The 22,519-nt window shown below is 36.2% G+C and overlaps 1 protein-coding gene across 1 annotated transcript in view; it reads right to left on the reverse strand.

Annotated features, from left to right (window-relative positions):
* The window catches only part of KCNH5 (potassium voltage-gated channel subfamily H member 5), a 314,764-nt gene that overhangs the window by 61,730 nt on the left and 230,515 nt on the right, over positions 1–22,519 (reverse strand). The window contains exon 9 of the mRNA XM_040477339.1: positions 11,334–11,586. Coding sequence (XP_040333273.1) covers positions 11,334–11,586 — 253 coding nt within the window. The remainder of the gene's footprint in view (positions 1–11,333; positions 11,587–22,519) is intronic.

Genomic DNA, 22,519 nt, shown 5'->3' on the forward strand with positions numbered 1-22,519 from the left:
AATTTTTCTCTAATGAATCTGCCTAATTTTCATTTAAAAATAGCAAGCTACTCTCACAGATGTATTTCCTTACCTATTTTAATAAAACTGAATTAATAAAATATGTAAATAGATCTACAGAATAATAGATGAATATTCATTGATTGATTAGTGTATCATCATGAGTAAAAGATACCCCATATATAAATGAATTTCCCATTGCTAACATAGACCATTTTTTAAATATTTTTATTTATTTTTGAGACAGAGAGTGAGGTAGGGGCAGAAAGAGAGACAGAGTATCTGAAGTGGGCTCTGTGCTGACAGCACAAAGCCTGATACAGGGCTCAAACTCACCAACCGTGAGATCATGACCTGAGCTGAAGTCGGACACTTAACTGACTTAAGCCACCCAGGTGCCCCCAGACCATTTTTAATTATGGAGGCATTCAAATGTCTGTTACATATTTTACCTAACTGCTGAAGTTAAATATGTCTGATACATATTTCTATCAAAAATTTCAAATTCTTTATTTTTTTCATATCATGGATAAATAAAAAGCCTGTGATGTGGAAAGAATAGCATTAAGCTGAACATGAACTCATAAGGGCAGGGAATTTTCTCTGGTTCATCCACTCTTGTTATTCCCCAATTCCTAGAACAGTTCAAGCAAGAGCTAAACAGATATTTTTTGGAAAGAAAAATGTGAATGAAAAAAAGGGGAGAGAAGAAAGACACAGAAGAACAAATTGGGAAATAAGACATTCAAGTTAGATGTGAGGCTCTACCTGTAATGGTGTGGCCTAGATCAAGTTATTCAACTACCTGAATCAACACCTGTTGCTTTGACCCTAAAGCGAACAAGATGAACAAAAACTAATGTTTAAGGTGTCTCTACATCTATAACTCTATGGTAATTCAACTAAAAATCATCAAATTGTATTTTCTTTTTTTTTTTTAATTAATTTTTTTTTTTTCAACGTTTATTTATTTTTGGGACAGAGAGAGACAGAGCATGAACGGGGGAGGGGCAGAGAGAGAGGGAGACACAGAATCGGAAACAGGCTCCAGGCTCCGAGCCATCAGCCCAGAGCCTGACGCGGGGCTCGAACTCACGGACCGCGGGATCGTGACCTGGCTGAAGTCGGACGCCCAACCGACTGCGCCACCCAGGCGCCCCTCAAATTGTATTTTCAAGATAATATTTTTTCTATGTCAAATTGGCAAAAAAAGACTAAAATCCAGAGCCTCAACTCCAAATCCTCAACTTGAATCCCAACTGATTCAAGCAAAGTAAAATTTACCCCTGCTCCTCCTCTTAAAAGAAGTTTAGAGGGGCGCCTGGGTGGCGCAGTCGGTTAAGCGTCCGACTTCAGCCAGGTCACGATCTCGCGGTCCGGGAGTTCGAGCCCCGCGTCGGGCTCTGGGCTGATGGCTCAGAGCCTGGAGCCTGTTTCCGATTCTGTGTCTCCCTCTCTCTCTGCCCCTCCCCCATTCATGCTCTGTCTCTCTCTGTCCCAAAAATAAATAAACGTTGAAAAAAAAAAAAAAGAAGTTTAGAGAAGGATAGCAAAGTTAATAAATGTGGATAATTCGGTCCTCAGCATTGGAACTCACATTGCATAATAAGCAATACTAATTGTTGTATAACATAGAATTTCCATTAGGATACACGATTTATCAATTGGACATTGATATAATCAATCATTTTAAAGTGTGTTTGCTTTATCCAGTTATCTATACCAATTTATAGTCACTTAATTCACAATAAACTTTTATGGCACTTCTGGAAGATGTGTCTTGTAAATCAATTAATTAATTTACCATTCACAGTAGAGCTGACTAACGTTCTTCTCCAAGGAATATTATGCATATCTACACTGAGTAATCAGAAATCACAGATTGTAGAGACATGGGATCGTGCATGGAATATCCAGTAGCTGCACAAGTTCAGATCTGGGTCTTTCTGTTCGTCTTCGTGGCTATAGGATATTTGATGCTAGTTTTTAGGTCAGCTCTCACTGGGTGCAAGTAGTCTCAGCTATAAACATTTCAGGGCTTGAGAAAACTAACCTTCCCCCAAAGCCCTAAAATTAGTAGAAAAGCTCACACTCAACATGAAAGTTGTTGTTTGGCCTATTTATATATTCTCAGTTCTTTGCATCAAGTCTTATGAAGTATTTCACTTCTAAACCACAGGAAACAGGACAGTAAAACAGGAGCGAATTAAAGATTCAGAGACTATGAAACTGGAAAATGTAAAGACAAAACAGAGATGACAAGTAACAATATAATTAAAGGAGTAGTACAGACCATGGCATATTTAGGGAGTATGATCCCCTGAGGTGCTGGTTTTATAGTCAGAGCTTTTTAAAAAATCTGAAACACATTATTTGGTGAGTTAATGAAATGGATAAAACAAATGCATTAAAGTTATTTCAGTTATTCATCAGTGAGTATAGCTATCTAATATAGCCAATGAATCCCTAAAAATACAGCATTTGAAATGTAGGTCGTTCCCTGTCTGGTGTAGTCATGGCTCTATGTGATGATTCTTCTATAGAATGGACCTAATCCCTGTATTCACTTTTATCATTAGTCAGCCCTTCACTCTGATTGATTATTGCAGTAGGCTCATAAACTTTATTATGAATACATATGCATAAAAATATTCATTTATACATGAACAACACTAGGAGTTTTAGAATTATGTGATTTTTAATGGACTTTGACTATAACAACACCAAGTGTTATCCACTAATGTTTTAAAGGCATAGAACAGAAAGAATAAGATGATGAGTGCTAAAATTAAGAAATTATACAGGTGTAGTAGAATAGAATCTTTTAAAACATTTAGAATTGATGCCTGCCAATCTTTGGTGATTGATGCCCAAGGTCATTCTGTTCAAAAATTATAATGGATAAAAACCTGAAGACAATTTTAGAGAAGCAAATAATTCTTATATACTAAAAAAAAACCACTGATGTAGCTTGTAAATTTTTATTTACACAAAGAAAGAGTCAAACAGCTCCTGCTACGCAGATGTAAAACTAGAGTGTCCCGTATCAATAAGGAATGAAGGCAGGGAAGGAGAGTGGGAACAAGACAGGGATGTATAGGTGGGTGTAAGAAAGCTGGGAAAATGCAGATGAAGCTTTCGGTAAGTGGATGTCTCGACCTCAGGAAAACAAAAGAGCAGTAAGAAAGGAGGCTTCATGGCCCCACCCTGTCAAGAGAACAGCAGCACTTAACGGCAGGGTAGAGGGTTCCGCCTAAGAACTGAGACAAGGTCCCAAGGTCGGAACAGAGTCAGGGATGGAGAAGTAAACTCTACCTCTTCTAGGAAGGAACTGCAAAGATTTGTGGCCATTCTTGCAATCCTGAGGCATTCTTGAAAGCTTCATTTCTAATTTCATACCTCCCAACTAGGTAGACTCTGAACTCTTCCAGGGCCCAGAGCAAAGACTGGCAAGCAGCATTTAAGATCCCCATCTTGTGTTCTGAGGGCTCCCGAGAGACACTCTGAGCCAGTTTTCCCTGGTCCTAAACACCTGCCTGGCGGTGAACCAGTCACTATGAGGACCATATTTTTAGATAAGTAGGAGATGATTAACCACCTCATAGTCATGTCATATTTGGTGCAGGATTTTTGTTACACTGGTGTGGTATTTAACAGTGTTGTTAGAAAAATCTTTTTTTAATAAAAGGAAACAAATTGGTGACAATAACATAAGCACTATATTGTCTGTCAATATTAAACCAAATAATTGTATAATTTCAAAATTCTATTTAAAAATAGTTAACAGGAACCCATGGGGGAGGGGAAGGGAAAAACAAAAAGAGAGGTTAGAGTGGGAGAGAGCCAAAGGCATAAGAGATTCTTAAAAACTGAGAACAAACTGAGGGCTGATGGGAGGTGGGAGGGAGAGGAGGGTGGGTGATGGGCTTGAGGAGGGCACCTGTTGGGAGGAGCACTGGGTATTGTATGGAAACCAATTTGACAATAAATTTCATATATTTTCAAAAAACTTATTTGGAGTTAAATAAATTTTAAAAAATAAAAAAAAATAAAAAATAAAAAATAAAAAAAATAGATATGACCTGGGGTGAATCACCTGATACCATACTGCACGGCCTCTGTTTCTTCATCTTTAAAACGACTATAGTAAATACTTGATTCACAGAGTCGATTAAATGGTTTGATATAATAATGCATATAAAATAATGAGTACTCAATGACTATTGGTATTTGTATCAGCCTCTCAAAGGGGCTGAAGTGCATTTTTCAAAAATATACTTTTGATAAGAAATATTAAAAGCAAAATGTATGTGTAGATTTTGAATTTTACTTATGCATGGGGAGGGGGTTCTTATTTACTAACCACAAATATGGTTTTTCTTTCTTTAAGCCCCTTTTAACTCTTGAGTGTTCATTTTCTTAAAATTTTGTTTTAATGTTTACTTATTTTTGAAAGAGAGAGAGAGACAGAGAGACAGAGCATGAGTGGGGGAGGGGCAGAGAGAGAAGGAGACACAGAATCCTAAGCAGGTGCCAGGCTCCAAGCTGTCAACACAGAGCCCAGTGTGGGACTCGAACTCATGAACTGTGAGATCATGACCTGAGACAAAGTCGGATGCTTAACCAACTGAGCCACCCAGGTGCTCCTTAAGTGTTTATTTTCAGTAAAATTAATTCTGACTTGCAGAACTATTTATTCCAGTTGATAGGGAAAGTAATGCTACTTTTAGGAATCAAAGCTAAGTCCCCTTCCAAAGAAATAATTTCAACTTTTCCTACCATGGCCAATCACCATGGTATAAATTAGATTCTTTCTTGATACTGGGAATTCCTGATTTATAACAAGGAAGGAGTGTTTTATTAAAGAGTTTTAAGTGACCTATTTAACATTTGGCCTGCTGTATTCTTCTTGTTCAAAATGCCCAAATGGTAGTCAGGAAACTTCCTGCAATTCAACATGGTGTGAAAACACAGTAGGGCAAAGTAATGGCTCAAGTCAGGCTGGAAAGGAAACAAGAACAAAATGGCCTCAGAGGCCATGCTAAAAGTTACATTTTATCCTCAAGTTGCTAAAAAGTCAATCTTAATGAGAAGACCACATGGTAAATTATATTTTGGAATGAATATTTTGGTGGCCACATAACAAAGAATTGGAGGTTGAAGCTGATGACAGATTGTGAGCTCTCCAGGCCTTTCAGATGGCAGTCACAGCCCAGGACCAAGCTTTTAAAAGCAGTCACCATGTGAAGGGGTATTAAGGATAGGATAAAGAGATAACAAGGTGATGGTGATAGAATCAACAAGACTTAGTTTTGAAGGATGATTGGGAAAGAATTTGAAATTGAGTCTAAACTACTAGACTGTAAAGACTTGCATTTTATCCAAAAAATCTACAGGTTGAAGAACTCTAAAGTATATAATTTGAACCATACAAATAATCACAGTAGTCGGAATCACTACTTTGAAAGTTTAAAACAAGACAAGCATGTAATTTTTTTAAAGCAAATAACTGGCTTGACCTTTATAAAAATGTCTGAATTCACCACGTTCATCATCATAATATGTATAGCAAACCTACCTGGTTCATAGGTCAACATCTCGAAACAGAAACATGGATGCAAAAGAAAAGAACTTTGGGGGCTTGGGAAAAGCCCTTTTAAGGATTTAAAGTGTGAAACACTTGACTTCTAATAGCAAGTACGGGAAGAAATCTTAACTGTAGCATGAAAGTCACATTTTCGCAGATTCTCAAAATAGCAAAATATTATTCATTCACATCTTAGAATTTTTTTCTTTTTGGACTAAAAATAAGCAGATTTTGAATTTTGAGCACCATAATTTGTAAGTTTTATTTGATAACACAAAACTCTTAACTCAGGTACTAGAAATTATTTTTTTATTATTAAGGTTATTTAACTCTGTTATTCTCTGCCTCACTTCTGCTCCCTGCCCTAACCCCATAACAATATCTATCTAACCCCTGCATCCAAACTATATAAATAAGCATAACTCGCTTGGGAATTTGAATTTACAATTAGAAGACTTAGATACAGATTGTTTTAGATTAAAAACTCCAGCTCTATGATTCTCATCATCAACAGACCCAGAAAAGACAAAATGTGAATGCAGCAAAACAAATATCTTGGGAGCCAGGTCTATCGTTCACAGGAAAATGTCATTTATATAGCCCTTAAAGATGCAGTATACCTCGCTGAGACCCTTAAAAGTAACCTGGCTGTTTTAGCCACACCAGTAAATCTGTTCACATTAGGTAATTATAGGGTAGGAACTAAAAAGCAAGAAGATACTAAAGAATATAAAATATTACATATGCATCATGAACTTAATTTGGAATTTTTTGTGTCTCATAAAAAGTGGGAAGGTCAAAAAGAAAAAGGTGGAGGTGTAAGAACTGAAAGAGCTTCAACTTGGAAAAAGACATGAAAAGCAATTATCTTCACCTGCCCTATTTAGAAAAACATCTTGAAGCCATCCTTCAACGTTAAAAAAAGAAAGCATTTTGTTGACTACATTTTTAATCTTTCCACTAATTAGTTATGGTTCAGAACGTATTCATTAAACACTTAGCATTTTTGACACACTAAAGAATTATGTACCTACCAAGAGACTGTTGAGAGGCAAAGATCCAAAAGAATGAAACTGCACCTGTTCTTCGGATTCAGCAATTTTAATTAATTTTAAAATGACCTCCCTTCTCTACCTTTCAACTGGCAAACGAATCAATGTAAAAGAGAGAAAATCCTGTTTATTTCTCCTATCAGACCAACTGAGGTAAATCTTCATTTTTCTGAGCTATGCTCGGATGTGAGACATGTTTTTTCTTTCTGTCTCTTACATAAGGCAAAAAGTCATTAGACCTGATGAAAAAGGACACATTTCAATGCTAAAAGCCACAATTCACAATGAAGATACAACAGTTATGAATATCTGTGCACCAAATAACACAGCAGCAACCATGAGACAGCACAAACTACAGGAGATACAAGAAGGCACAGATAAAACACATTAATAATAAGACACTTTAACATGCATATATCGTGTTTTTCACAAATTTAGATTTGTGGCAACACCATGTTAAGCAGATCTATTTAGCATCATTTTTCCAACAGCATTTACTCGCTTTGTGTTTTTTTTTTTAGGTTGTATCTATTTATCTATTTTTGAGAGAGAGAGAGAGAGAGAGAGAGAGAGAGAGAGAGAATGCAAGTGGGAGAGGGGCAGAGAGAGAGGAAGAGAGAGTATTCCAGTCAGGCTCTGCGCTGTCTGCACAGAGCCCAATGCCAGGCTCAAACTCACAAACCATGAATTATGACCTGAGCCGAAACCAAGAGTCTGATGCTTAACTGACTGAGCCACCCAGGCACTCCTATTTGCTCTGACTCTGTGTCTGTGACTCTGTGTCTCTGTGTCTGTGTCTCTGACTCAAACGTTAATAATTCTCACAATACTTCAAACTTTTTCCTTATTACTATATGTTATAGTGACTTGCTACCAGTGATTGTGACCCCCTGAAAGCTCAGATGATGGTTAGCAGTTTTTTAGTAATAAAATACCTTTTAACTGAGGTATATACTTTTTTCTTAGACATAATGTTGCACACTTTATGGATTACAGTATAGTGTAAACATAAATTTTATATGAACTGGTAAACCAGAAAATTCACTTGACTCACTTTATTGAGATACTTGATTTTCTGTGGTGGTCTGAGACCAAACCTGTAATAACTACCCAAGTATGCCAGCAGAAGACCTAACCAACTTACTAAAAAGGCAGAAAACCCAAAGATATTTATCAAACTTCACTCCCTGATAATTTTTGCAACTTTTCACTAAGTTTGTAATTATGTCAAAATTAAGCTATCAAAAAATGAGAAGAAGGAGAAGAGAAACAGAAAGAGCAGAAAAGGAAAGGATAGTCACCAAAATGTTAGGAGTGACACTATTGAGTTTCTCTTTTCCTCTCCCTCTCTTAAAACATTGTTAAGGTATGTTGAGTGTTTTTGTTTTTTTTTTTTTTTCCAACGTTTATTTATTTTGGGGACAGAGAGAGACAGAGCATGAACGGGCGAGGGGCAGAGAGAGAGGGAGACACAGAATCGGAAACAGGCTCCAGGCTCTGAGCCATCAGCCCAGAGCCCGACGCGGGGCTCGAACTCACGGACCGCGAGATCATGACCTGGCTGAAGTCGGAGCTTAACCGACTGCGCCACCCAGGCGCCCCAAGGTATGTTGAGTGTTAAATAACCCTCCCACCCTTCCTTTTTTTTTAAAGTTTATTTATTTATTTTTGGGAGAGAGGGGGAAGGGGGAGGAACAGAGGGAGAGAGAGTATCCCAAACCCATGCAGACCCCCACATGGGGCTCCAACCTACCAACCATGAGATCATGACCTGAACCGAAACCAAGAGTGGGACACTTAACTGACTGAGGCACCAGGCGCCCGCCACCCTTCTTTTAATCATAAAAGTACTTTAGAAAAGTCTAAAAACATGCGTACTCAATGGAAACCACACTAAGAAGTCACAAAATGGAGCCAGAGTGGGGATCTACAAATCAAGAGGCTGGCTATTAGGAAAAACCTTCCTCGCAGGTTCCAGGGTAGGTTCCAGGCAGGGCTTCAGAGGCCTCCAGGGTGGAACCTGCACATGGCGTGAATACAAGGGCATTCCGACAATGCCCTCGTGCTCCCTCTCCTGCAGAAGTTCTCCAGGAGTCCACCCTCCCAGTCCACAATGTCTTCAGACTGTCTCGCCAATAAACCCAGATTGGCAGAAGGTACCAGGACAGAGTTCCCAAAGATAATCACCACATCTGTCCTGTCATCACTGATCCAAACCACAGACTCCTGTAAGACAGTATTTTTGTCTGGCCCCATGGTGCCAAGGCAGCTGGCCAGCCCATGTGGCCTCTGCCACTATGGCACTTCCCAGCCTGGCCCACCTACTTCCACCCTGAGAGATCACTTCCGGGTCAAACTTTGTTTTTTGTTTTTGTTTTTTTAAACAAAAATCCTCTTACTGCCCTTTGGCTGAATTAATCTTTGTGAGAGGCCAATGGAAAAAAAGGAAAGAAAAGTTTCCAGGGAAGAGGGATGTACATATAATTTGGCTCATTAAACCAAAAGATGAAAAGTCTCTGAATCCCAAGACTTTTTTGAAGAAGATAAACAAAAGCACACAAAGAAATAAAATGTGACAGATATATAATGAGACTGGTCCAATACTCAGGGGCCCTGTGTTCATTTTCACTGTGTCACTGTGCAAAACCAGCTACCATTTTATTTTAAAATGAAAAGAAAATGCATTTTGTCTGTCTCACTGAGCAAATGATTCCAGCTTAACAAACCCAACCCAGCGGCACTGCACCCAGGGCTTTCTCCATCCTTCTTTTTAGAAAATAAGTTACCAAGGTGAAGCTGTAATGAAGAAAATGGGGCAAAGTAAATGACAATGAGTACACAGCTGAGGTAACTTATCACAAGGCACACACTTCACTGTAATCTATCCGATGCCTGTTCTCCCACCCACTATTGACATGAACATGCAGGAAAAGAAAATACACCTGTTTTATCCTCTTCTTTAAGCAAACAAGAATGGATGGAGTGTGTATATGCTTCATTTTACCACAAAGGATTGTTCTGGCAAAATACACACTTTTTATGAAGGATTACATAGAACGCCTTTATACTCCAGGAAACAAAGCAGAACAACCACTAAGTAGCATTAAACACAGTGCTGACTCTAAAGTGCTATATGAATTTCTCTTGCAAAAATCAAAAATAAAAATATTTCCTAAAAGAAGTCTCACCTTAACTGTAATGCTATTTCTCAATAGTGTTCCGTCATTTGCAACCCTGAACCATTTTCTCTAACTCTTACTAATTTTACTGAACCTATTTTCCTATGAAGGCTCACTGCTTCTCAATACTAAATTCTGTCTTATTTCAGGTAATTGTGCTTTTTGAAATCAGTTATTCATTTTTGTGCTGGACTTTACTTTTGTAGCTTCTAAAACACAGAAGTCCAATCTTTTACTTCTAAGAGTAAGTGGCATTCAAGCTATGGTAGATTGACCTCAGTAGCTAAAAAAAAAAAAATCCAATAGTTTAAAAATTGAGCTCGTTTTTCATGAGACACAAGCCATGAAAAATATGAAAATGGAGTTGACATCCTGCAATTTTAACTTATTTTACTTGAGAGAAAAACAAGGGCTGATTCTCTCTGACCTCATTATGGCTTCTTTTTATTCCTATGTGGACTTCATGAAACTGCTACAGATTTCTGAGTAGGAATAATCTAAAATATTTAGGGGCACTGGGTGGCTCAGTCGGTTAAGTGACCAACTCTTGATTTCGGCTCAGGTCATGAGGTCCTGAGATTGAGCCCCATATCAGGCTCCACACTAGGAGTGGAGCCTGTTGAGGATTCTCTCTCTCTCCTGCCTCTCCCCTGCACATGTGCATGCTCTCTTTCTCTCTCTCAAAAAAATAAAAAATAAAATAAGATAAAATAAAATATCATTTAGCATATTTTAACCAATATACACATTACAATGCCCCAAACATGTAATTTCTTAAAATGTTGTTATTTACATACCCTATCTCTGACTCCTTTTTGTTAGTATAACAATCTACTGGGTCTCTGAATTTTTTATTTAATTTTATTATTAGCCAAATATTTTTTCTTGGTTCACGAATGGATAGAACAAGCTTTATAAACCAAAATTTACTTGCACTATGATTACTCTAACATAATGGGTTAAATTCATTTACCTCCTCATCACTTTCAGCTCGTTACTTAGGTCTGCTGTGGATGAATGAGGCAGAAATATTTAGAATAAGATGATCTGTACTCAAGTCCTAACTAATTTACTAACTAGCTGGGAAAGTCACTAAACTTTTCTGGTCCTCATTTTGCTCATATCTAAAAGAAAGTATTGAGTTAGACAGGTTCTGTTGCCCCTCTGAGACTCTCATTCTAGGTTAGCAACCTGAAAATAGTTCCACAAGCCATTTCACACTTACCAACATGGAGGTACAGACACCTTAGGCTATGACCAGCTCTAGTCTAAAAGGTATTGTCCTACTATTGCCAAAGAAAGTTTAATCAAACCCTTGTGCAGCCCATTAAGCTGTGACCAATACTAATGTTCTTTGCTGAAAGAGCATTACTAGTTTTTACTAAGATTCATTGTCTCATTAGTGACCCAATTTCCAAAGTCACCAAGCAGAGGAAATTTCTCTTAAGAAACCTGAGAAGCAAAATCTCTAAAACTGTTACACATTTGCTACTACATTAGGAAAGTTCACAGTACCTAAAATAGCCACCACCTCATCATCCTGGATGACTTCCAAGGATCCTGACACCACAAAGCAGAGGGCATCCACACTTTCTCCAGCATGGTAAATGAGGTCCCCAGGAGCACAGTGAATCGTTTGGAACTCTACCGCCAAGGCGCGCAGACACCCATCACTGGCCAATCGAAAAGCAGGGTGCTCATTGAAAACCTTCCGATTTAGGTGAACACAGATATCAGCTCTCATGTCCTTGGGACAGATGGAGAGAACCTGAAGAAAGTGAGAAATGAAGAAGTGAGAAGAAAAGAAAAAAGGCTATTTCAGTAAAAAAGTCATCCAACAAACGTTTAGCTGCGACAAAGTCGGCAACATACTGTACTAGATGCTGGGAATGCAAAGTTAAAAGTCACACCTCTGTTCTCAAGGACCTAATTATCCAGGGAGATGGGCTGATGAGCATATGGAGTGTTACAATGCAGCATCACACAGTAAAACTTTGAGAGTGGTATGGATCTCTCCATAGAAAGAACAGAGTCTTGGAGCGCCTGGGTGGTTCAGTCGGTTGAGCATCTGACTTCAGTTTAGGTCATGGTCTCGCGGTTCATGGGTTCAAGCCCCACATGGGGCTCACTCAGCACAGAGCCCGCTTCAGATCCTCTGTCCCACTCTTTCTCTTCCCCTCCCTGGCTTGTGCTCTCTCTCTCTCTCTCAAAAATAAATAAAACATTAAGAAAGAACAAAGTCTTAGGTGGTTAGGAAGAGTCTCAGAAAAAAGCCTTGATATAATTTCATCAAAGAGCCAACTAAAATAGGGTATTACATTTCATCTTAGTCTAGTCTCTGTTTTAGAATTTTTTTCATAACTAAAACCAAATTTAGTCTGATGTACTTTACTCCATATGGGAAGTGGATTCATATTAATCAATTATAAGAAAACAAAATCAACAAAAGTACCCTTGTAACTTGACATGCGGGCACTGGCTGATAAAACTCTACCCTTGATGTGTCTATTTTCACTCTTAAAATTTTTCATTTTATAAATAACTTTATGCTCAAGGAGTGAAAAAGGTATTCACTAGTCTTCTGTAGGATTTATGCAATTGGGAGTGGCAGTGCCCGCAAGGTGAGCACATTACTGCCTGGCAACCTTGCTCGTACTGGTCTTTGACTCCAGACTGCCAAGGGAAACAGGAAAATTCAAGCTACAGGCAGCCTTCAGAAGAGGGCACAACTGGCAGAAACATGCTTAGATAGCTCTCTACCGGTTAGAAGGTTCTTATTGCCTGTAGCTTTCAGACAGGGCAATTAATGACCCAGAATAAAATGGACACCATCACCACATCTAATCAGAGAATCATAAAGCAAGATGTAATTACAGAAGTCAGTACCACCTATTTGAAAGATGTGTGTAAAAACTCACTTAGAATCCTCTCCCAGCCCCCTTGGGTAAGTTTCCTTGTCAGAAATTTTTTTCTCTGATAGGCTTTCAGCCCTTCAAATAGAAGTTTTAAGCTGATCTTTCCCCATTAAATTATACTGAATAAAGTTTTAATATGAAATGTGTTTCTTTCCTGTACTACATACATTTTAACCTTTAAAAAAATTACCTAAGGCTTGAAATATCCTGGATATTCCTTTTACTCGGGACTCATGATCAATGAAAAGTTGGTTGCCTCCCTGTGTAGAAGATGAGTCCATCATAAATGTAAAGACCATTAATTAAATTATACTTCCAGTATCCTTTCCCTTAATCTTTCCTAATACCGTACGTATTATTTTGTATCACTTAAGCAACTCTGTGGCTTTTTTAATACTCCTTATAATTCCTATAGGGAGTAGGGATCAACTCACCTATCCTGAAAAATCTCATCTTTGAAGAAAGGAATGCCTAACAGAGCTTTAGAAGCAATTAGCACTTTCCTTCCACATCAGTTGTTTTCCATAGTAATGTAATGTTTTCTTTATTATATTAATCTTTAACGACTTCTGACATTACTGGTTCAATAGGCACTTATTCAACTCCAATGATGGGGTGCACCCCTGCAGTAAGCCCCTGGAACTAGAAGGATTAATAAAACACTGTCTTTGCCTTGGAGGAGCTAGCCACAAAGTAGCAGGAGGAAGACATGTACAAAAAGTTAAAATACAATGAGAAAAGTGCTAGGACAGGACATGGACAGGGTGACATGGGAGCCCATGTTGCCTAGGAGTCATTACTTATGGCTTAGAGGTAGGAAAAAGATAAGGCTCGAGAACACTTAGGTCTGAGTGCATATCTATCACTTACTACCTCTGTAGCCTAAGTTGTTTATCTCTAGAAACCTCATCTGTGAAATGGGATAATGGAGCTCATTTCATAGTCCCATTGCAGGAATTAAATGAAAGGGCTTGAGCTTAGCACAGTTTAGCCTTGCACATGGCCAGGACTAAAGAAATGCTGGCTTTTATTACCCCTATCAAACATGAGTACTTATTTTTGTTCTTTTTTTTTCAAGTTTACTTATTTTAAGAGAGACAGAGAGAGCTCAAGTGGGAGAGGGGCGGAGAGAAAGGGGGATAGAGGATCCAAAGAGAGCTCCGTGCTGAGAGCAGACAGCCAATGTGGGGCTCAAACTCATGAACCATGAGATCATGACCTGAGCCGAAGTCAGATGCTTAACCAACTGAGCCACCCAGGTGCCCCTTGAACATGAATATCCTTACAAAGTTTATTGTTGCTTTAGCTCTCTGGAAAAACAATCTACCTTTTTTCTTTTTCTTTTTCTTTTTCTTTTTCTTTTTCTTTTTCTTTTTCTTTTTTTTTATTTTCCACGCTGTTCTGAATTCTGTATCTTGGCTGTTGAGATTCTAGGCAAAATTAAGGAAATATCTCAGCATGAACCTGAAGATATTTCAAGCACTAGCTAATATTAATATTTTTCTCAAGTTGAAAATGAAATTAGTGCTAGAAAAGCCAAAAAGTAAAAATAATTTTAAAATATATACACACATGCATAAACATTATACTGAATAGCTTAATGGGAAAATGAACCATTCTGTTTCTATTCCATTTACCTTACAGGATTTTTAATGTTTTGGATTCATTTTGGTTAGCAGTCATTTTATGTCCTTTTAATTATGTCTTTCAGGATTCATGCTTCAAATGAAACCCTCCAATGTAAGCAATATTCTCTGTTCAGTGGCATATCAAAAGAGGATTTTTATTACATATTAATTGCATCTTCCCTTTTTTGTTTCACTTCACTTATGACACTAATTCATTTATTATTTTTATAGGTGCCATATACTAAAGTTCAAATGTCATAAAGTGACAAGTTAAAACTAAGTTAAAATAGACCAAAGTCACACCCAGTGGCAAGCTCATTCCTTATCCTTAGATAGAGCATGTGCCTTACATGCTGTGTCTGTCATTGAAATATGAGTTGTCTTATCTCATGTCTTATTACATTTTTTCTGTAAATGAAGGCACTGACAAGTGTCTTAGGCAAGACAAAACTTAGTTTTAAGTGATAAAATTATCATTCAAGATGACTCTAACACCTGCTCCATTAGTCCTAATTTCAATGTACTCTGCCTTGAATGTCATATGCAATCTCTTGTGGATAAGGTCCTTACTGGGTATCTTATAGTTATAAACAAATGAAATTACATTTCAGTAGAAAATATTCATATTAAAAATGAGTATCCCCTCTTCATGTCAGGATAGTTATAAATTAGATTCTTAATTAAGACAATGGATAAATTTTCTCTTTGGAAGAGCTATAGCCGTATACAAGGAGTCATTCTTAGAATTCTGCAACCAACCCTGGAAAAAGAAAAAAATGCCATGGTCTGAAGAAGGAAACTTTTTGAAATTCATTGATTTATGATACCGAGGACACATATAGTCATTCATTTAACTCATAGTTAGTAAGAGTTGGTTATACACTTGTTAACATGTGGGCTACTATGCACGTCCTCCAGATCCAAGAGCAAAACTTTCAGTGCCTGTCTCCCTAGAGCTTCCAGTCACAAATAGCTTAAAAAATGACTATTCTTAGTCCAGTGCCCCATTTTACAGATAAGGCAAATGTATAACATAAAGTTTATGTGATTTGCTCAAGGCCTCTCAATAAGTTACTAGCAAAACCCAAAACTCTTTGGGTTCCAGTTTTTAAGCCATGCTCCTCAACGAAGCTCAACCAGGAACAAAATGTGACATCTGGCACTCTTTTATGTTTTCTAGGTCTTTGAATACTACAAAAAATATAGATGCTGATTTATGAAAATCATTCAATGTCCAATTAATCAAAATATGGCTTTTTTTATTAAGAAATCACTGATGTGCATACCACCACCACCACCAAAGAGCAGCCTAGATTTCCTTGCAGATTTGTTTCCATTTCTAAACACTTTAATTTCAGCTTCAGATAAATGTATTGCCGTATTTTAGTGTGTGGGTGAAGACATAAGGATGCACTGACAAATTATTTATCTCATTACTATTTGCCAAAAGGAAGTAATCTTATTTGAAATATGTTTCAGTGTATAGATGAAAAGGACCTGAGCTATATATTAGCATGGAGTAAACATATTTGATAAATGTCATTTTCCCCATCACTTTTATCCATTATGATACTAGTAATGTTGCAAAAGCTTAGAAAAGCAAGCCTAAAAACTTGAATTAGAAGCCAAAGAGTTAAATCAAGATTCTCTTAAGGAAATGGTTGACTATACAAAGCCCAAAGAACAAGGTTTTATCCTCTCTATTATTAATTCTTTGAATACGCTTAAACATGCATTTTAACAATCCTTATATAAAATGTAGGAAATCAAAAACCTATAAAGAAGAAAATAAGATTTCTCCATTACTTTACATATCTATATACATACATACCATTTTCGTGAAACCTGACTCTCCAAGCCTTTATTTCTTGTGTTTATATCACATTATAATCACTTCCCATGCCATGAAATACTGATTTAAAAACATAATTTGAATCACTGCATAATACTCCATCATACAATTATAACACAATTAACCACTGCATTATTATTGGATATCAAGATTTGTAGTTTTCCCTTTCATAAATCAAGGTACAACAAATACTCTGTACTTTTGTCAGATTGTCTGAGGACAGATTCTTTTAGAAGAAAAGTGAGTGGGCAAAATATAAAAACATTTTCAAGGATCTTGCCAACTTATTTCCCAGAAAAGGCACAGCAAATTACTCTCTAACCCAGAAGTTTATGAGACTATCTTAAATCTTTTTAATAATCACCCTCCCCTCAATTTTTCATTCATTTGCATTTGAAAAAGAAAAGGCAATTTTACCTGAAACAAAAAATGGAATTGTACATGGCTTGTATGGAATTGTATATGGAACTGTAATGAGACAGAATGTTGAGCTTTATTTAATCTTAGTGAAGGTGGTCTCCTACCACTACTCCCTAGTTCAGTGACAACAGACTGACTGTTTTTATTCAATCTACAACAAATTTCTAATGTGAAAATGAGGATAATGGTGATACTTCATTTTAAGCTTCTGAAAGTAGTGAACAAAACAAGGGCTCTTTTTGACATTTCTCACTGCTCTAAAATAAATTGTTTTTTTTTATTATCTACAAAATCTTATATCAGGGGTAATATAGTGACAGTTATTTTTAATAATAATTGATAAGTGAAGATGATTCGGGCCCCCCCCCGTTCTCTTTCTTAGGACAAAGGAATAAATGCATTAATGACATTTTGATAGGCAATGAAGTTACCACTGACATTCTTCAAAATCCCTGCTTCCTTTGATGCAATTAAGTTATGCATTGCTAATTAATCTCCCCTCACGGATCCAACCGAATTGGTATTAAATTAGTGAAAACCAGTGGAGAGAGTAAGGCAAGTGACATTTGCACATAAAACATTTTTACAATCCTTCTTGGGAATGAGGAGCTCTAAGACTGCCAACAAATGAAGTAAAGTTCGCTACAGAAATTCAATTCTCATTCATTTTATGGGAAGAAAAAAGGTTCACCTTTTTTTTTTTTTTTTTTTTCAAGTATAACCAGGCAGCCATGAGGACCAAGGGAGAGCAGCTGTCTGGAGGTTAGTCTGCCAATTTCTGGGGTATCCAAACCTCCAAGGAATTAACTCAGGAACAATGTAATGAAATAAAACCAAAGCAAATTAACTTCCATTATTTAAAAGTAAAAGGTCATATTTAGCAACAGAAGACTGATATGACCAGTGAGAGATTATAGGTTAAAATTCATAGATTTCACTTCAGAGACAAATTTTCTGCAAATAGACCACATATACAAAAGTGAGACTTAAGATTTTGTTTAAAAAATGTAGTGAACCCATTCTACCAAATTCTTCATAGTTTTGGTTCTGCAGTAAAGTGAGCAATAAAAAGAAACAAATAGCAATTGTTACGATTTTTTAGCTTGTTAAAGGTGCTAATGTTCTAGACCATTAACTTTCCAAATTTAGGGCTCTGATAAAATTTAGATTTTCTATTGTTCTCTATTCTTAATCTCATGTGTGTACTTTTTCATGTGCATGTATTTGACTAAATAAGAATACTTTTGCAGAGGAACCGAATAGGCATTTTTCCAAAGAAGACATACAGATGGTCAACAGACACGTGAAAAGATGCTCAACATCACTCATCATCAGGGAAATGCAAATCAAAACCACGATGAGATACCACCTCACACCTCTCAGAATGGCTAAAATGAAGAAGACAAGAAACAATATGTGTTGATGAGGATGGGGAGAAAAAGGAAACTTTGTACACTGTTGCTAGGAATGTAAGTTGGTATAGCCACTGTGGAAAACATTATGGAGATTCCTCAAAAAATTAAAAATAGAAATAGCATATGATTCAATAATTCTACTATTGGGTATTTACCCAGGGTAAATGAAAACACTAATTCAAAAAGACATATTCATCCCTGTGTTTACTGCAGCATTATTCGCAGTAGCCAAGACATGGAAGCAACCCAAGTGTCCATCAATAAATGAATAGATAAGGAAAATATGGCGTGCGCACATGCACACACACACACACACACACACACACACACACAATGGAATATTACACAGCCATAAGAAGGATGAGGTCATGCTATTTGTCACAACATGGATGGACATGGAGGGAATTATGCTAAGTGAAATAGGTCAACCTGATAAAGACAAATATCATATGACTCCACTCACAAGTGGGATCTAAAGAAATAAACAAAAAGCAGAATCAGAACTATAAATGCAGAGAACAAACTGATGGTTGTCAGGGGGAAGGAGGGTGGGGAGTTGGGCAAAAAGGATGAAAGGGAGAGAGAGATACAAATCTCCAGTTATGGAATGAGTAAGTCATGGGAATAAAAAGCAGAGCATAAGGAATACAGTCAACAATATTGTAATGTCAATGTAATGGGACAGATGGTAGCTATACTTGTGGTGAATATAGCATAATGTATAAACTTGTCAAATCACTAACCTGTATACCTGAAAATATATTGTATGTCAATATATTGTATGAAAATACATTGTATGTCAACTATATTCAAAATTTTTAAAAAGTGAAAAAGAGAATGCTTTTCCACATGTTAAAGTATTTTCTAAACTTAGAAATATATTTTAAAATATATTTGACTGAATTATCCAGAAGAATAGAAACAATTCTGGAAACAATCTGGCAATGATCCTTTTAAAGTCACCTATGATAAATAATGCTCCAGCTTCTTTAAAAGAATAACCCACTCATATACTGTGGTAGAAGTGAATTTGTACTTCCATTACCTGACTATACTGACAAAAGTTTATATATATATATATATATATATATATATATATATATATATATACCCTAAGACCCAACAATTCCATTCCACTTTGGGTATATGCCTAACAGAAATGTCTGTATATATGCACCAAACCACATAAACAAGAGCATTTGTAGGAGCACTATTCATAATAGCTCCAAGTTGAAAATTAAACAAAAAGGGGCCCCTGGGTGGCTCAGTTGGTTAGGTGTCCGACTTTGGCTCAGGTCATGATCTCATGGTTCGTGGGTTCAAGCCCGTGTCAGGCTCTGTGCTAATAGCTCAGATCCTGGAGCCTGCTTTGGATTCTGTGTCTCCCTTTCTTTCTGCTCCTCCCCCATTCATGCTCTGTCTTTCTCTGTCTTTCAAAAATAAATAAAATTTAAAAAATATTAAAAAAAAAGAAAATTAAACAAAGATCCATAAACATTAGAATAGATAAATACATTGTGGTATATTCACACAATGGACTGTTATCAGCAAAAAAAAAAAAAAATGGAAAAAGAAACAACTACACATAACATAGATCAATTTCAACAACACAATGTTGATTGAAAAGAGCCTAACACAAAAGAGTATATTCTACATAATTCCACTTATATAGTTCAACAACTGGCAAAATCAATATATGGTTGTAGAAGTCAAGATATGGGTTACTGTGGAGGGGTAAAGCTGGCTAATGTCTGGAGAAAACATGGAAGGACTTCCAGTAATGAGGTGTTGGGGTGCTGGCTAAACACATTTGTTCACTTTGTGAAAATTTATTAAGCTGTTCTTTATAACATAATTTTCCCACACTTCAGTAATGTATTTTAATTTTTTTAACATTTATTTATTTTTGAGAGAGAGCATGTGCATATGTGCATGTGTGAGATGGGGAGAGGGAGAGGGAGAGAGAGAAAGAGAGAGAGAGAGAGAGAGAGAGAGAGAGAGAGAGATTGAATCTCAAGCAGGCTCCGCACTGCCAGCGTTGAACTCCACATGGGGCTCAATCCCATGAACCATGAGATCATGATCCGAGCCAAGATCAAAAAGTCAGGCACTTAACCAACAGATGGCCTAGTATTATATTTTCATTTTAAAAGATTACTTAAAAAATCACACACACACACACACACACACACACGTTAATAATGCGAAGATAGATATGTTAATTAGTTTGATTGTAGTAAATAATTTCACTATGTATATGTAATCAAATCATGTTTTACACTTTAAATATATACATTTTTATTTTTAAAAAGTTATTTTTAAACAAATAGGTATTGTCTAAAGAGAATGAATGAAACAAAAATTGAGCTGTTAAACCAATAGTGACAGCTATTTCTAGAATGATTATGATTGTGAAAGCTTGTGTCTCAACCTACTTTTCTTCCAATAGAGCAAACTAAAATTCCAGAAGATGTGCATCAGTATTCTTTCAAATTATTTATGCAATTTAATATATCTACCCATATATGTGTGTGTACATATATATACTTATACCAACTATAGAAAGTAAAGGTAATCCAAAGAAGTCAGAGCAGTAAATGAAGCAAAAGATATGTGGGTCGGTCATTTATATTGCATTTAATTCTAAAAAGAATTTGAGATCTGATTATTTGATTGTATAAAAGAATATATATAAGTGCCAATACACATTTATGTCTATATATACATGTGTATATACAGATAGATTAAATCAAGTATATATAAAATAATAGCTAAAAATTTATGTTGCTTAAAAAGGTTGGGAGATTATTAACTGGAAGAAAAACAGTAAAGTAAGACAGAGTATCAATGTTTGAACAATTGGGATCACACTGAAACATTTTTTCACAGCTCTAACACTCATATATAGATTACAGATGTGGTGCCTAGATATAGCTATTGGTGTATTTATATGTAATATAACTTTACTATAAAATCAGGAATCTTTCAGAGAACACTAAGCTCTTCCAGTCACTCTCCTCGATCAATGTGTTCTTATTGAATAAAGCCTGTTATGTTATTATATGTAGTTGAAATAGGATAGCAATATCAGACTAAGCTTTCTGGTAAATTAAGTCCTTCACTGTAAGTAAAGTGCCTCAGGAATTTAGCTCTCTGGGACCACTGGAATAGATAAAAGGGTACACTTATTTGAATATTTATATGTACAAGTATGCTTTCTAGAGTTTTTTATGGCAGTAATTCATACATAAGCAAAAGGTAAGAAACAATGTATAGACTATAATAAATATAATGAAAACATAACATGTATAATAAATACAATTTTAAAAGTTAAGAAAATGAAAAGATTGGCCTTAGATTGAAAGAAGATATTTATAATACATATATCCTACAAAGGAGTCCTATCCAAGATATATGAAAAACTCCCAGAAGTCAATAGGATAAAGGTGGAAACCCAATTTTTTATAAAATACTAACAAGATGTGAACAATTTACAAGATAGATTATCTAAATGGCCACTGATTTTAAAAGGTGTTCAAAACCATTAAGTATGGGAAAATGCCAATTGGAACCACAATTAGATACAACTACACCTGCACCATAATGGCTAAATGTAAAAGGCCAACAACATGCCCAGACTTGGAGAACATGTGGAGCAGTTGGAACTCTCACGTATTCTAGTGGAGTTGTCACCACTTTTCTAAACTCCTTGACAACTTCTAATAAAACTAAATTGCTATCAATACCATAACCCATCAATTTCAGTCTTATGTATATACACTAGAGAAATGTATAAAGATATTCATAAAAAGATATGTACAAGAATTTTATATCTTTATTCATATAGCCAAAACTTAGAACAAACCCTAAGTTAATGCCCATTAGCTGTAGAATGAACAATATCCATGAAATTGAATACTTTATATATACTGTATAATTCCACTTCTATGAAGTTCGGCATCAAAATACCAGTTACAGGAAACAGCCCAATGAACATCAACTAATGAATGGAAAAAAGAAAATGTGGTAAACCCATACAAAAGAATACTATGCAGTCATAAAAAGAAATGAAGTACCAATATACACTACAACAGGAGGAATTTTGAAAGCATGCTAAGTGAAAGAAGCCAGTCACAAAAGACCACATATCTTATGACTCCACTTATATGAAATGCCCAGAATTAGCAAATCTATAGAGACAGAAAGTAGATTAGTCCTTTCCAAGGGCTTAGAGGAAGGGGAGAATAGAAAGTAATTGCTGATGGAATGGTGTTTTTTTTTTTTTTTTTTTTTTTTTTTTTGAGGTGATGATGATGTTCTGGATAATGATGATAGTTTCACAACATTGTGAATTCACTAAAAACCACTGAAGTATACACTTTTAAATGATGAAGTTTATGATAACGTGAATTACATCTCAATTTTTAAAATAGTGGTTACTTCAGAAGGGCACAGTAATTGCTTTGACAAA

Source organism: Herpailurus yagouaroundi, unplaced genomic scaffold (assembly GCF_014898765.1).
Source record: "Herpailurus yagouaroundi ecotype Mexico unplaced genomic scaffold, PumYag 141, whole genome shotgun sequence".
In the NCBI taxonomy this organism is placed as follows: domain Eukaryota; kingdom Metazoa; phylum Chordata; class Mammalia; order Carnivora; family Felidae; genus Herpailurus; species Herpailurus yagouaroundi.